Raw genomic sequence first — 15,171 nt, 5'->3', positions numbered from 1 at the left:
CTATGGGGCAATAAACACCAGAATAATAAGACCATTACTAATTAAATTATAAAATATGCTGACAATGGAGCAATAAAAACCAAAACAATAAAACCGTAAATAAAATTATCAATAATAAAATACAGTAAAGTCTCGTTATATCGATATTCAAGGGAGTCCGAAAAAATATCGATATAACCGGGACTATCGATATATCCAACCATGTTTGCATGTAATTTTCTCCGTGCGTGCATAGAAATAGTATCGATATAACCGGGACTATCGATATATCCGATATCGATATAACGAGACTTTACTGTAGCTGATTACACTTAACTCTGAATGCGAATACATGCAATGGCGTTGCGTGTAGCGGCCCCTGGCGGCCTAGCGACAAAACTACCCGGCCGAACTAAATTGGAGGGTTTGATTTACCAAAACAGCGAAATAGAATCACATCTAATTTTTTTTAATATGAAAAAATACGTATACTACAATGTTGCTTTTACCATTTCAGAGATAGTTCCGTTGTTTTGTCGCAGAAAAATAAATGACTTAGTTGTCCTTGACAAATGAATTAGTTGTCCTTGACACAAAACACAAACTCCTCACCTGTCTCCAGAATCCGATTATACAGCAACAACCAGTTATATTTTTCGTACACCTGCATTAATTCGTCTCGAAACTAAATCGATAACATCCTACTAGTAATGGTGTATTTATTATTTCCATGTGATTGTTTGGCAGTCTAATTGTCTGTTTTCTTCTGGGACACTAAAAGACGTCAATGTAAAAGGTGTTTTGGGAAGCAATCCTGAAGCCATCGACAAGCTTTTCAGAAATCTGATTTTGAAAATTTACAGAATAGCTGATCAATATTATTATAGAGGACTGGATGGCTTTGGATTTGACGTCAGCACAGTTTTTGAGTGGAAGATAAATTTGCCTGCAGTGTGGTTTCGGCTCGTGCTGAACTGTCACCCCGAATGTTATCACAAATGTAGTTTTTGGAGTTGTGCCTTTTGGGACGTTTGGAACCAGCGAAATTTGAGAATAAAATCAGTACAGACGGACGGATGTTAAAGGTACCTTTATTTCATTTGTATTTAGTTTTATAAAATAAAATAGCACTGAAGCTCCATTAATAACAGCGACACAGACTGGAGATAAGTGTGTAGTTATTTGGTGTGTGTGTATATATGCAGGCGCACTAGTTTCTTAGCAAAGCTACATGCACGGCAAAAGGCAACAGATGTGTTTCTGACTTCCCAGCCCCGTGATTGGACGCTCTGGGGCGCCACCTTGCGCCAGAATTGCGTCACTCTACACACCGACCAATCATCTGAGAGTTGTGTGGGAAGAGGGCGAAAAGCGGAGGAAAAGTGAGAGGAGCCAAGACAACACGTGAGGAAAGGCGGGAATTCTTTCTCCTCATTGGACGAGCACAAACTGGAAGTGAGTGTTGACACTGGGAAGAGTTGAAAGGTCAATTGATCAATCAATCAATCGATGAATAGGGGATGAGATGTGAAAGGCTTGATTTGTTGACTCACCTACTGAGCAACTTGCTGAGTCTGTTCTTCTCCGTCATCCGTTTTTGGAGCATCGGTCTGAAGGAGAAAGACATTATCACACGGGCTGCCATCTTGTCCCACATACGTTTTACTGTTTATTCATAACCGTGATTGAGGCTTAACAAAGCGACCCGTTGTTCACTGCATCGGGATTGTCGCGTAACTGATGTTATGAAGAGTTGTTTTACTGTAAGTCATGCATGCCTAAAAGCGAAAATGTTTAACAGTTTAGCGACTGTGTAGTTGACTGTTCGGTATTTGGTCGCAGTGTTACAACTGTAACATGATTAAAGTTCATTTATTGTTGCCGTTTATTGATAGATTTTTTAACACTTTCACTGCCATATGATGTGCAAAATAATGTCCACGCCAGTGCCAAGGTTTTGTTATTGTTACTCCAATTGCAGGACTCACAGAATATTGAGTTTTCTACATAAACATCCAATGCAGCGCAAGAAACTTTAGATTATCTTCTTTCATCAGAAAACAGTTAATTCCTAAATTATATGGCTCTGGAGTTAACTGAGCTTGAAATGGGGGCATATGTACAAAATACAATGCAATACATATTGATTTACTGTATATAGCGCTTTAACAACAGCTGAATCTGGAACAAAGTGCTAATATGGACAAAAGGTCTGACCAGCGCTTTATCGGCACCCAAGCATGAAAAAAACCTGAACAAATTATGGAATGGCGCTCCACGTCAAAACATATTTCAAGAGCATAGATGGGGGTAAAGTACAAACACTGTCGGAAGCTAACATGGCTCACCACAGTCACGAATCCGGTGGATAAGGCGGCGTTCTCCACACTGTCCACTGTGGCCTGGGCGACCTCGTTAGCCCCGGAAATGGCGGCGTCGGCCACAATGTTGGCCTGCTCGGTTGTCTTCTGAGACACTGGAAGGACACTGTGACGTCAGTTCTTCAGAAATCTGATGATGAAAACTTGCAGGATAGCCAATCAATATTATTATGGAGGGCTGGATGGCTTTGGATTTGAGGTCAGCACAGCTTTTGAGCGGAAGATAAATATAGGGAGGTGAGAAATGGCGACGCGTTGCAAGTCAGAGAAATTTAGGCACTTGATACTCAAGTTGGTTGGTTGGTAAAGCGTGATATTAATCAATATGTATTGTATTGTATTGTATTGTATTGTATTGTATTGTATTGTATTGTATTGTGTTGTATTTTATTGTTTGAAGTGTCACAAAAGTTCCAAATATTCTACCACGTATTCTACCGCTGATGACGACTGAATGGCGTCACGATGTGAGTGATTGCATTTCGGTACCTGTATTGACGCCGGTCACCACTCCCTCCATCGTCTTGTTTCCTGCAAATGGCAAACGAAGGTCATGACGAGCGTGCACGTGTGCAATTCGGGGCCCTTTTTAGTTGATAATCATAATAATAATAATAATAATAATAATAATAATAATAACAAGAATTTTGAAGGGATGGAAAACAAGGCTTTTATTTTATTAAGCCCTTCCAAATCCTCCATATTGGTAGTGGCGGCACAAGATGGCCCCCGTACGCTGGGCAAGGCCCTGGTATATTTTTTTAAATCCCTACCAAATCCTCTATATCGGTAGTGGAGGCACAAGATGGCCCCCGTACGCTGGGGGAAGGCCTTCATATATATATATATATATATATATATATATATATATATATATATATATATATATATATATATATATATATATTTTTTAATCCCTTCAAAATCCTCCATATTGGTAGTGGCGTCACAAGATGCACCCCATACGCTGGGGGAAGGCCTTGGTATATATCTATTTTTTAAATCCCTTCAAAATCCTCCTTATTGGTAGTGGCGGCACAAGATGGCCCCCGTACGCTGGGGGAAGGCCTTGATACATATATATTTTTTTTAATCCCTTCAAAATCCTCCATATTGGTAGTGGCGTCACAAGATGTACCCCGTACACTAGGGGAAGGCCTTGGTATATATCTATTTTTTAAATCCCTTCAAAATCCTCCATATTGGTAGTGGCGGCACAAGATGGCCCCCGTACGCTAGAGAACGCCCTGGTATTTTTTTTTTTCTCTCCAACGGAATCAATTCGGTTTTTGTGTTCCATTTCTACTTTGCAACAACTCCATGTGGGCCGAGCCACACCCAGAACGCCGTCTGGACTCAACCCCACCCTCTTTTCTGCCCAGTCCTCAACCTTCCACCGCGTATTCTGCATGACCCTGCATCACTTTATTTTGCATTTAAATTTTTAACGTTGCACTTCTTCCATCCTCGCTCCCTTCTGGGCTTAATCCCCCCCACTAACAAATAATTCATTCTATTTAGGGCAGCTTCATTTTCCTCTGATGACATGAGATGAAATATTTCCACCTAACCACCTCAACCCCTTTTTGAAACAAAATGGGCTCATTTACTATCATAGTCATGAATCAACGTGTGTTTGTCATTTTGCCGACTCACCCACATACATGACCCCCTCTTTGGTCTTGGCGGCGGCCTCCTCCACGCCGGCTTTGGTCTTTTCCGCGGCGGCTACCACCCCATCTTTAGCGATGGAGAATCCTTTCTTGAAAACATCCATGATGCTCCGCTGCTGCTGCTTGTTTTTCTTCTACCAGCGCCACCTCGACTGTCCCGTCCGTCCTTGTCTGCTCTGCTCTGTCCTGCTAATGGAAGAGAGGGAGGGAGAGAGGAGGGGGTGAGGCCGAGGGGGGGCGATGCCAACATTGAGTGGTGCAAAGGGGGGGCCCAAATGGGGGGAGGTGCGTTGGTGCCAAGTTGGAAAGAGAAAGGGAGCTTTATTTTATATTCATGCCTGGACTTTCACCGCCCCCCCCCCCCTCCCAATAGCGACAAAACTGCCAGAGGATGTGACCACACCCCCACGCCGAGTGGCAAACTGACAAAGCCTCTTGGATAGGAGGCGAAACGTCCGACACTTTCAAAAAGTACAGATGACGGCTGAAGAAACCTTCTCATCTCAAGGTCACTTTACAGTCACAGGATAAGTTTTTCTGTGGGTGAGCCACATGCGCCGGCGTTCACTCAACCCGGAAGTAACTCAAATAGAAAGAGAGCTAGCTCGCGAGCTTGATAGATGAGCGTGGAATTTCACAAGCTTGATTTGCTTTCCCGGGCCGAATAAAATGATACGGCGTGCCAGATTTGGCCCCCGGGTCTTAACTTTGACACCTGTGATGTAAGAGATTAGCCAGCTAGCTGAATAGAAAGAGAACTAGCTACCTAGCAAGCAAGCGAGCTCGCTTGATAGATGAGCATGGCACTTGACATGTTTGATTTGCTTTTGCGGACCGAATAAAATGACGCAGCGGGCCAGATTTGGCCCCCGGGCTTTAACTTGGACACCTATGCTCTCAAAGGAGGTTTGTTGGCAATAAACGAAAGTCACCGGGCTCATTGAGAACTACTAAAATGGCCGACAAGGTTGAATGTGTGTATGAGGATGGAAAAGAGGCGAGTCCCCCCCTAAACTGGAGTGTGACTCAGCAAATTTTGCCATCATCTGATTGGCTGCTCTATTTTTAGCTGCCACCCCTTCCTCCTCCCCCTGCTGCAACATCGTCATCATCATCAATGATGGCTTCAGCTGCGGTTACCATGGCGATGAGAGCCGCAGTGATCACGATGAGATGCGGCGGTTGGAAACCGATGTCACGGGTGGGTGTTTTATTTATTCTTTTGCCCCTTTTTTGCGACAAATCTTCGAATGATCCTATGACGGACGGAAGAAAGTGCCAATCAAAAGTGACCATGGCGTGTCCCTAATAATAATAATAATCATCATCATCATCATCATCAACAGTCACAGGATAAGTTTTTCCATGGGTGAGCAGCGGCAGCCACATGTGCCAGCGTTCACTCAACCCAGAATAACTCAAATAGATAGAAAGCTAGCTAGCTAGCTAATACATAGCTAATAGATAGTCAGCCAGATAGTTAGCTAGATAGATAGTAAGTTAATAGAAAAATAGCTAGATAGGCTACATAAGCAGCCAGCTAGCTAGACAGCTAATAGATAGCAAATAGATAGCAAGCTAGGTAGAAGCTAGCTAGATAGTTAATACATAGCTAATTGATAGTCAGCTAAATAGCTAGTCAGCTAATAGATAGATAGCTAGTTAGGCTAGATAGGCAGCCAGCTAGCTAGACAGCTAATAGAGAGCAAATAGATAGCTAGGTAGGTAGCCAGCTAGATATCCAGCTAGATAGCTAGCTATATAGCCAGCCAGTTAATTCCTAAATTATATAGGTCTGGAGTATGAAATGGCGGTTCGAGTTTTATTCTTGTCCCAAGCGTCGCCGAAAAAGGCGTCGCCATCGTCCCGCTGATAAATTTGACACATTTTCATGTCACGGAGGTCAACAAGTACTCAGACGGTCGCTACCGTTTGCGTGTTAGCGTACGTGTTGCTCTCGCTCATCTTTACGAGGAATGCGACTGCCCCCTGCTAATTGGTATCGAGCGTCTTTGTCACATTTTTCGGTTTCAATCGGCACCAGCGGGCTCACCGGTTGCAGTGGCAATTATATATTTCTATTTTTGTTCTTGTCTATTCGGCATCACGTGAAGTTTGTATTCACACGGCAAGGAGCGAAAATGACATTTGGATTTCGCCATAGAAGATCAATTTTCTTCAGACATCTGAATGATCTCAACTAAATTTGACCCAAAAAAAGAATTTTCTTTGAAAAAATGTTGCGTGGAGCCTCAGTTTCGATATTAATTAATCACAGTAAGGGAACATTTAATTATTATATCGTTATTATTATACAGTGAGACCTCAGCTTACAAACTTAATTGGTTCCCAGAAAATAGGTGTAAGGCAAAAAGTTCATCTTCCAAACATTCATTTCCCATAAGAAACCATTAAAAATAAGAATAATCCGTTCCCAGGTCCTCATAAAACATAATTTTTGACTAAATAAGCCTTAAAGCTATACAAAATATACCTTATTTTATGTATAATAAATGTGCTATTGGATTGTAATGAAAGAAATAAACTGTACTATATAATAAAGTCGTTTTATTTACCTTTGTGATGGTTGTTGTTGTCGTTGCCACTTGATGATATCCGAGTGAAGTTGCCGTGCTTTCTGGGCGATAATACCCTTACTCACACTGTCCCCTGCTAGCTGCTTTTTGTTAATCCAGATGTACAGAAGTTTTTCAACCTCTTCGATTGCCTGAGACAGTTGCTTAGACAACACAGAAACACCCCTAGCCAAACGTAGCAACTTAGTGTACTGGTACTGGGACAAGTCACACAAACGCACACCTCGTTGGTGTTTTTCGATGATCTTCTTCTGCTCAACTGTCATTTTCTTTTGCTTTCTCTTCGGCTTAACACTAGCTTGTGGTGAGGGCTTTTCCAGTCCCATCTTAGAAAAAGCACTCCACTCGATAACAAACCACATCTGCACTCAAAGAAAGGGGGCGTGGAAAACTAGTCCGCCAGCTACGGTGGCGCCGTGTGGTTAGGTTCGTCCGCCGAAAACTAGTTTGTATGCCAAGATTATACTCTTGCTAATTTAATGTTCGTAAAGCGAAAAGTTCGTGAGCTAAAGTGTTCGTAAACCGAGCTATCACTGTAATATAATGTATAGATAAAAGTTACTTGACAGATAAGGCGCATTGATGAAAATGATGAGTTTTTTTTTTCTGGTGCGCCTTATACACTGGAAAATACTGTAATTTAAAAAATATCAATACAACTAGAAAACAAACTACGTTGATTTTCTTGATTACTTTCAGATTTTTTGATTTTTTTTAATCCACCGACTTGCCTCCTCAAGTCCAAAGTGGGGTGAATGTCAGAAGAAGAAAAGGGACTAGCCCGACCGACCCTGTGAATGAATGTTTCCACATGCACGCTGGTCACCGTGGTGATAGGCCTCTCTGTTATGCCACAATAGTAAAATGGCGGTGAACAGCTGATTTGTTCTTTGCTCATCACCAGCCAGCCAGAAATAAGCACGCTAAGCGCATGAAAAAGTATTTGTTGCTGAGAAAATTTTCATTTCGACGGAAATACCGAGCACTTAAAAACTTATTTATTTATTTCACCATTTATGTGACCTAGAACCTTTGCAACTCCATCCATTCGCTTTATCACCTTCCAAAATATCAATTTAACCCATTCAGTGCCAGAGAATGTGCAAAAATGTGTCCACTCCGGTGCCAGGGTTTTTGTCATTGTCACTCCAATTCCAGGACCCAAGGAATATTGAGTTTTAGGATTGCATAACCATTCAATAAAGCATTAGAAACCGTACACTCTCTTCTTTCATCATAAAAAAAAGTTAATTCCTAAATTATATGGGTCTGGAGTTATGTGAGCTTGAAATGAGGGTGATTGTCCAAAATACAATGCAATCCATATTGGTTGGTATATATATATATATATAGCGCTTAAAGGACAACCGACGCCCTGGACAAGTTGTGTCCATAATTTGTAAAATCACTTCAAGTTACTTCTACTGAGCGTATTTTACAAACATTCCACGGCATATAGCTATATTTTACGTTTTAAGACTCGTGTTGATGGCGAAATTAGAAGGAAAACACAACGCGATGGTGAATCGTTGTGTGTTGCACCAAGACTACTATTTGATAATAGTTGACACAAATTCCCAGCAGACAAATCAGCCCATTTCCAATGGAGCTTGGGCGCCATCTTGTGCCATTTTCTGGGTGCTACATTGGAGTCCAGACGCCTCAAAATGAGACCGAAGGACTTCTTTAATCGATTGCAAACATTTATGCTTTCTTCTTCAGAACTGTATTTGAATCATATTCATAACTGGATGGGTAACAAGAAAGCATCTTCTCCGAATCTGAAGCCATTGTTTCGATTCTCGAGTAAGCCAAGACGTCCTGGTGTGACGTCACAAAAAAGGGGGCGGGACCTTCTGGAACTGAAACTTTCTGAGGTCATAGTAGAATAGTTTTGGGACACTAAGTCATTTTTATTGGTGTTTTGCATTTGTCTAAAAATATCAGCCTGCATGTTTTATTTATATTATATTATAGATGCTGTAAAACGTTTTATTGATGTCAGTTACGAAACAAAAAAATTGTGTCCATAATTTGTAAAATGGCTTCAAATGACTTCTACTGAGTGTATTTTAATAAGATTCCACCGCATATAGCTATATTTTACGTTTTAAGACTGGCGCTGAATATTCAGTAAGTCTTGTTTTTGAGTTGGTGACGAGTCCATACGTGACGTCACGAAAGGAATGCCCCTCACCGAAAAAAGACGCATTGTAGCTGTCCTTCCATCACGTCAATGTATTTTGCTTGTTTGGTCTGGGGACCTCGTGTTGCACCCAAAAGCCGCCTGAAGAGGGCGTCCAAGATCCATATAAGGAATTTATCAGCCTGTGGAAACGGAGGTGGGTACAGGAGGTCACCATTTTGTACCTCTTTTTCATTGAGACATCTCCCCTCAATGTTGCCTCACAATGGCACGGAATAAATTATTTAATCGATTGCAAACATGTATGCTTTCCTCTTCAGAACTATTTGAATCATATTCATAACTGGATTTGTAACAAGAAAGCATATTCTCCGAATCTGAAGCCATTGTTTTGATTCTGCAGCAATGCAAGACGTCTTGGCGTGACGTTACGAACTGGGGGCGGGACTTTCTGAAAGTGCCCAATTCGCAGCTCATTTTTTTGCAGATTTTGGACACTAAGTCATTTTTATTGGTGTTTTGCATTTGAATAAAAATATACTGCGTGTTTTGGGTATTTTAGTGCTAAAACGTTTTTCTGACGCTAACGCTGTAACAAAGCACTAACATGGAAAAAAAGGAAATACTGCCCCCTTGTGGAAGGCAAAAATATTGCCACAGGTCTGGCTGGCGCTTTATCAGCACCTAAGCAAGAAAAAAAACCTGAATAATTAGGCGAACTAATGGCGCCCTACGTCATATTTTCAGTTCCCACATTCAGAAATCACAGTGAAAGAGTTAATCAACAAGCATTCCTTAAAAATAAAAACACAAAAATAGACAAGAGGCATGTTTTTCATTGTTGGACGTTTTTTTATTTATTTTGCGTTTAATAGACAATCCTTCCGCCATCCGGTTGGCCGCCTCATCGCTATGACGACAATCCATGAACATACAGTATTTCGTTGCAGCCCCTTAAATCCACATTTTGACAGACGGTCACGTGAAGCGGCAGTAAAATAAGTTAAAAGACTCTTCCGGGCCTGTGAAACCAGGTAAATAACAAACTTCCTTCGGCCGGCGAGCAAGCGTGCGTGCGTATGAACGTTGTTTTTGTATTTTACTTCCCTCACTTTTGAATTCTTTGGGTGGCTACTTTCTGTACAATAACGGGACATCTGTTTGAAATCCAAATACAGGTAAGATCCGATTTACGACAGAGTTCCGTTCCGACCAAGCGGTCGTAAGTCGAAATGGTCGCAAGTCAAAATCCATTCAAAATGTTGAATAAAGACTGAGGCTAAATGACACGGCCTGCTAGCGTGTTGCGATACCAGACGGAGAATTAATTTTTTTTTTAAATAGGGTCCGGAGGTCATGGTCGCAAGTACTGGTGGTCATAAGTCGGATATTACCTGTAATCAGAAGAAGTTGAACAAAACTGATAATGTAGACAATATAGTTTCAGCAAATGGTGACATTAGCCACATGAATGAGAGCCAAAAAAAATCATCCCACTTGCATCTGTACCCAACTTTTTTTTTTTTTTGGGGGGGGGGGGTGGATTTTAGGGGCGGTGACTTAAAAGCTGCAGCAAACAAAACTAAAACGTGAAATAATCGCACGCAGCCTTCACGACGTCGCCGATTTGAGGTAAGCGATCAGGTCCTGCCGCTCGCCCTTCTTCTTGATGCCGGCGAAGATCATCTTGGTGCCTGGGATGTACTTCTTGGGGTTCTCCAAGTAGATCATCAACGTGTCCTCGCCCCAAACGATTCCTGACAAAACAAATTATTTATTATTAAATAAAAAAAATACAGTAAAGTCTCATTATATCGATATTCTCGGGAGTCGGAAAAAAATATCGATATAACCGGACTATCGATATATCCGATCCTGTGGCATGTAAATTTCCTCATTGCGTTCATAGAAATAGTATCGTAATAAGCAGTACTATCAATATAACCAATATAACGAGACTTTACTGTAATAAAATAATAATTTAAAAAAAATAATAATATGTAAAATCAGTATCCATCTTCCACTCAAAAGCTATGCTGACCTCATATCCAAAGCCATGCCACCCTTGATGATGAGAATAATTATAATGACAATTATAATAATAACAATAATAATAATACATTTGATTTGTAAGCACCTTTCAAAACTCTCAATGTCACTTTACAGTCACTGGATCAGTTTTTCTGTGGGTGAGCAGCGGAAGCCACATACGCCAGCGTTGACTCAACACGGAATAACGCAAATAAATAAAAAGCTATTAGATAGCAAGCTAGCTAATAGATAACCAGCAAGCTAGCCAATAGATAGCTAATAGACAGCCAAGCCAATAGATACCAACTGGATAGATAACCAACAGATAGCCAGCCCTAGTTATTTAGTTTTTTTTCTTTTGATTTCAAGATGGCGCCGCAAGAGTGGCTGCCTTTCCAGCAGCTCCTGTATTTTGTTTTTCTACTTCTTTCCTCTTCTCTCTTTCATCACTTTGCTGCTGTGAAATGTAAATGTCTCCACTGCGAGACGAATAAAGGTACATCCAATCCAATCACACACGGCAAACTCTAGTTAAGATCTACTTTACTGGACCCTTCTCACCACCTTTTCCAGCGACTCCCCTTAGACAGGCGCTACCGATCCACGCGCCTGCACAAGTGTCCTCCATAGTTATTTGTCATGTCTTATTTTGATAATAATAATATATTTAATTTCTATATCTATATTTTTCTAATTTTAATTTAATTTCTAAGCGCCTTTCAAAACTCTCAAGGACACTTTACAGTCGCTGGATAATACTCAGGCGGAGTGTTCTACTGGCCAATAAAAATGATTCTGATTTAAAATCAACAATGTTGGGCAGGAACTGTGAATCAAATTCTTCTTGACCCATCTTTTGAAAGTGTGCCGCTTTTTCTGTAATTTCGTAGCTTGTCTCAAGGAGCAGGTTCAACAAGGGGTGGACAGGGGGCCACGGACACGGGTCCTTTGTAACCTCCAACCACAGGGCGCTTTGACTTTCAAACGTTATGGTCAACACAATGTCACCTAGCTCGTCAATTCAAGGTCACCGACGACAAGTTTCACACCGACCTTTGCTCTTGTTGGCATCTGTGTACGAGTAGCCGTCCGCCTGGCCCGTCTTGCGGCCGAAAAGACCCCAAAGGTTGGGCCCCACCTTGTGCTTGCCCCCTTCCTCGACCGTGTGACACTGAGCACACTTCTGCACAAACGCCTTCTTGCCTTTCGCCACGTCACCCATCGTTCGGCTGGAAGGAAACAGACAAGGTGACCGTCAACAAATGAGCTCATACTGGTTAAAAAAATGCAACGTGAAGATAAAAAAAAAAAAAAAAAAACATCCACTCCCTCCACGCGTTACATAACCACTCGACACGTCGCCCGAGGCCAAGGTGTCAAACGTACACCAGGGGGTGCGTTCAAATACGCTACCTTGGCTTTCTCCTTTTTAGTCCTCTTGGAATCGGCTAACGTTAGCTTCTATGCTACTTAGCATTAGCCTCCCTAGTATTGAAGGGCTAATAGGTCAACAGTTTGTTGCACTCAAAAAGGGCGACAATTAATCGTCTCAATGTAATTCTTAATTTATGAACTAGTACCGGCGGTGACGTTTAATTCGCGTATAGCTTTTAATTCGGGACGGGGGGGGGGGGGCACCTAAAAAGCCGGCTCGCTACCCGGCATGGTGGTTCGTTCAAGGGTAACCGTTAACATGGCGGACCGGCGAATTGAATCATTTTCTGTTCACATTTTACATTTAATTCAAACGTCGATTATTTTTATTTCGTTTTTTTTCCTACGCGGCGTGGAATATTCCAGAAAAAAATGGGTTCGCGGTTGAGGGTCGTGTCTGCCGCAACACACTCAAGGATGCTTGAAGGAGTTTAAACCACCATCTACACGTTACTCAACACACCACAATAAAACGCTCTTTAGTGTGCTAAATCAAGCACAGAGTGCGCAAATGCCACTCAAAAAATATCCAAGAAATCCATCAAAATATGTCCACCGTTTGCATTGTGCCGCCAAAATTCAACACAGCTTTAGCGCCAAAAAACAAACGTGTTATGTTGTACTTACGTGTAATAGAATATGCGTTCAATCAAAATGTTCTTTCGTAGCTCCTTACCGCGAAGAGTCACAAACGTGCTGTGGCGGTCGCACAGAAGGTCACCCCACTTACGGGTGCCGTTTTATGACGTCATCTAGTCATGTGACGATGGTTTCATCTCACGTTTCCTTCGGGCTACGTCTTGTTTCCATCCTTGTATTTGCTTCTAATCGCTCGTATTTGACAAGCGTCACGCAGTCGTCTTTGGTTGAATCGACAATTGATGTGTTTGGGAGAATATACTGGTACTTTGACTTTATATGAAGGCTGCTGTCTTTATTTGGTTATAAGAGAGCAAGGAAAAATACAAAGAAGGGAAATAAATGACGTCACCTCTTTCGATATGTAATCGGGTGTACTCCCAAAATACGAACAAGCCAATGTTCCGTCAAGTGTAATGTTGAAAAAAACGACGAGTGAAATGAATATAGTGTGTTTTTTAAGTTTATTTCCCGTTTCACAACTGAATTTGAAAATGAAATGGGTTAGCAAATCTGTTGAAATCACAAGTGGGCGGGAGCTCCTTGAATACTGCTTTATTTGGTCACCATTATTGGTTCGAGGGAGGGAGAGAGAGTGTTGAGATCTTCAGCGCTTTCACGATGCATTTGGGAGAATAAAGAGTCGAGATGGTCCTCTTGTTTAGATCATACAAGTAGGACATTTATTTGCCGGAGCACAGAGAGCAACCGCTGCGCTCATCATCGTACGAGAAGTCACACACACACACACACACACACACACATCGACACTGGCTTTGATCGTTGTCAAATCACGTGATGTCGCGTATGGCTGGGTTGCCAGATCAGCGCAGTATTACAGCATTTCACAAAATGAGGATACAATCTAACTTTCTTAACACCCCCACTTCTACTCAGTTTGCTGTAATGTAAACCAAGATAAATAGAACAATGTGAACTCTGTCTTACACATTTCAACTTCCAAAAACATTGGGTATAAACAATTGTTTTTGCGTATTGGTAGTCATCAATAATAAAATCAATAATCAGCTGGGTTTCGCTTGTACTCATTATCAGTTAAATCATCATGGAAGAAGTTGTTCCCGTTTCGTCCAGATTGTTTGAGACCATAAAGTTATTTTTGTAGTTTGTAAATCATCATCATTTTCTTCATTTTCCAGAGTTGCTTTTTGAAGCACCACTCTTATGCCTGTTAGATTGGCTGTTGGTGAAAACGTCTCTCCATAGTCTATGTTTTCCACCTGCCTCTTGCACTTTGCTACAAATCGTGATTGGTATTTGTCTCTGACATCTACATCACGTTTGATAGCATATACCCATTTACCCCCCCACTGTTTTCTTGCCTGCTGGTAGCGTTGTCACAGTAAATGTGTTGTTGTCATTTAATGACTGAATTTCCTCATCCATGGCTTTTGCCCATTCTTGAGAATAATTTGATCTCATTGCCTCTGCATGTTTGCGGAACACCACACACAGCCCTGTAACAGTAGTCAACTGTGGTGTGTGCCTCATCGATATCGCTATACTCAATCACAAAGTCATCAAAGTGACTAGGTCTTTTTCTTTCCTTAGTAGGATACCTTCTATTTTCAGGTTCATTATTTGTGTCACTTTGTTGTGTGAGGTTATGTTCATGTGGCCTAATCTCTGTGACTGCACTTCGCGTGCATCCCTGTCTTGTATACGTAACTCTTGGGCTCTCTTATTAGGCTTCTGAAAGACCTCACTAGTCTTAGGCTGTCTCCTGCCATAATTTGTGTTTTCATCTGTTTCATTTGTCTGCGTCTCTTTCTCAATATGTAAATAGTACAACTCTCCATACACATGTAGGTCATATTTTGTCCCAACTTTTGTAATCAGTGCATTTTTGCCTTCTTTAAATAACACTGTTGCTCCGTTGGTGGTCGCCTTCCTTACAGACAAAATGTCCTGGGGGTATGAAGAAATGTATAAAGCGTCTCTCAGCGTTGCTTTATGTCTTTGTCCTTTGATGTCATTCAAAGTGATCTTAGCATCTCCCCTTTTATGTGCGACTCCGCTGCATTGTGTGCCGTCCGCCAGCTCCACGTGGTGTCTTTCCGGTCTGAACGTGCTGTTGAAATCCTTGAACATGGTAACGTCAGTGATGATATGCGAAGTGGCTCCCGTGTCCACCATCAATCCTCTCTCTCAGATGTCGCGACCCAACTGATCCCTGGATCTGGTCTTGCCATCCCTCATCTTGAGCACGTTGTCGGTGTCGCCATTTTCTGACGCTTTACTGGCATCTTATCGGCTGTACTTGTCCTCAC

The 15,171-nt window shown here is 41.7% G+C and overlaps 2 protein-coding genes across 2 annotated transcripts; both read right to left on the bottom strand.

Annotated features, from left to right (window-relative positions):
- Nucleotides 1-1,054: 1,054 nt before the first annotated feature.
- LOC148888943 (uncharacterized) lies at nt 1,055-4,257 on the bottom strand. The gene is made up of 5 exons (XM_089012185.1): nt 4,017-4,257; nt 2,850-2,891; nt 2,328-2,455; nt 1,533-1,589; nt 1,055-1,447 (listed from the first exon to the last, which is right to left on the bottom strand). Exons 1-4 carry the CDS (start codon nt 4,135-4,137, stop codon nt 1,533-1,535), a joined length of 348 nt encoding a protein of 115 aa, XP_088868311.1. The 5' UTR covers nt 4,138-4,257; the 3' UTR covers nt 1,055-1,447.
- A 5,350-nt stretch (nt 4,258-9,607) lies between these two features.
- LOC148888942 (cytochrome c) lies at nt 9,608-13,026 on the bottom strand. Its single transcript, XM_089012173.1, has 3 exons — nt 12,869-13,026; nt 11,861-12,036; nt 9,608-10,533 (listed from the first exon to the last, which is right to left on the bottom strand). Exons 2-3 carry the CDS (start codon nt 12,027-12,029, stop codon nt 10,388-10,390), a joined length of 315 nt encoding a protein of 104 aa, XP_088868299.1. The 5' UTR covers nt 12,030-12,036; nt 12,869-13,026; the 3' UTR covers nt 9,608-10,387.
- Nucleotides 13,027-15,171: the final 2,145 nt, after the last annotated feature.

This window comes from Hippocampus bargibanti, linkage group LG13, assembly GCF_051943395.1.
Source record: "Hippocampus bargibanti isolate YZ-2025 linkage group LG13, ASM5194339v1, whole genome shotgun sequence".
Lineage (NCBI taxonomy): Eukaryota > Metazoa > Chordata > Actinopteri > Syngnathiformes > Syngnathidae > Hippocampus > Hippocampus bargibanti.
Note: the sequence above shows the minus strand (reverse complement) of the source record. Positions and strands in the feature narration are given on the sequence as shown.

What these genes read in the sequence shown, in the direction of transcription:
- LOC148888943 (XM_089012185.1), bottom strand. Translation starts at nt 4,137, where the DNA reads ATGGATGTTTTCAAGAAAGGATTCTCCATCGCTAAAGATGGGGTGGTA. An exon ending in AGAGGGGGTCATGTATGTGG is followed by an intron (nt 2,892 to 4,016) that starts GTGAGTCGGCAA and finishes TGCCATTTGCAG; the next exon opens with GAAACAAGACGATGGAGGGA. An exon ending in CCACCGGATTCGTGACTGTG is followed by an intron (nt 1,590 to 2,327) that starts GTGAGCCATGTT and finishes TTTCTCCTTCAG; the next exon opens with ACCGATGCTCCAAAAACGGA.
- LOC148888942 (XM_089012173.1), bottom strand. Translation starts at nt 12,029, where the DNA reads ATGGGTGACGTGGCGAAAGGCAAGAAGGCGTTTGTGCAGAAGTGTGCT. An exon ending in AGATGCCAACAAGAGCAAAG is followed by an intron (nt 10,534 to 11,860) that starts GTCGGTGTGAAA and finishes TTGTTTTGTCAG; the next exon opens with GAATCGTTTGGGGCGAGGAC.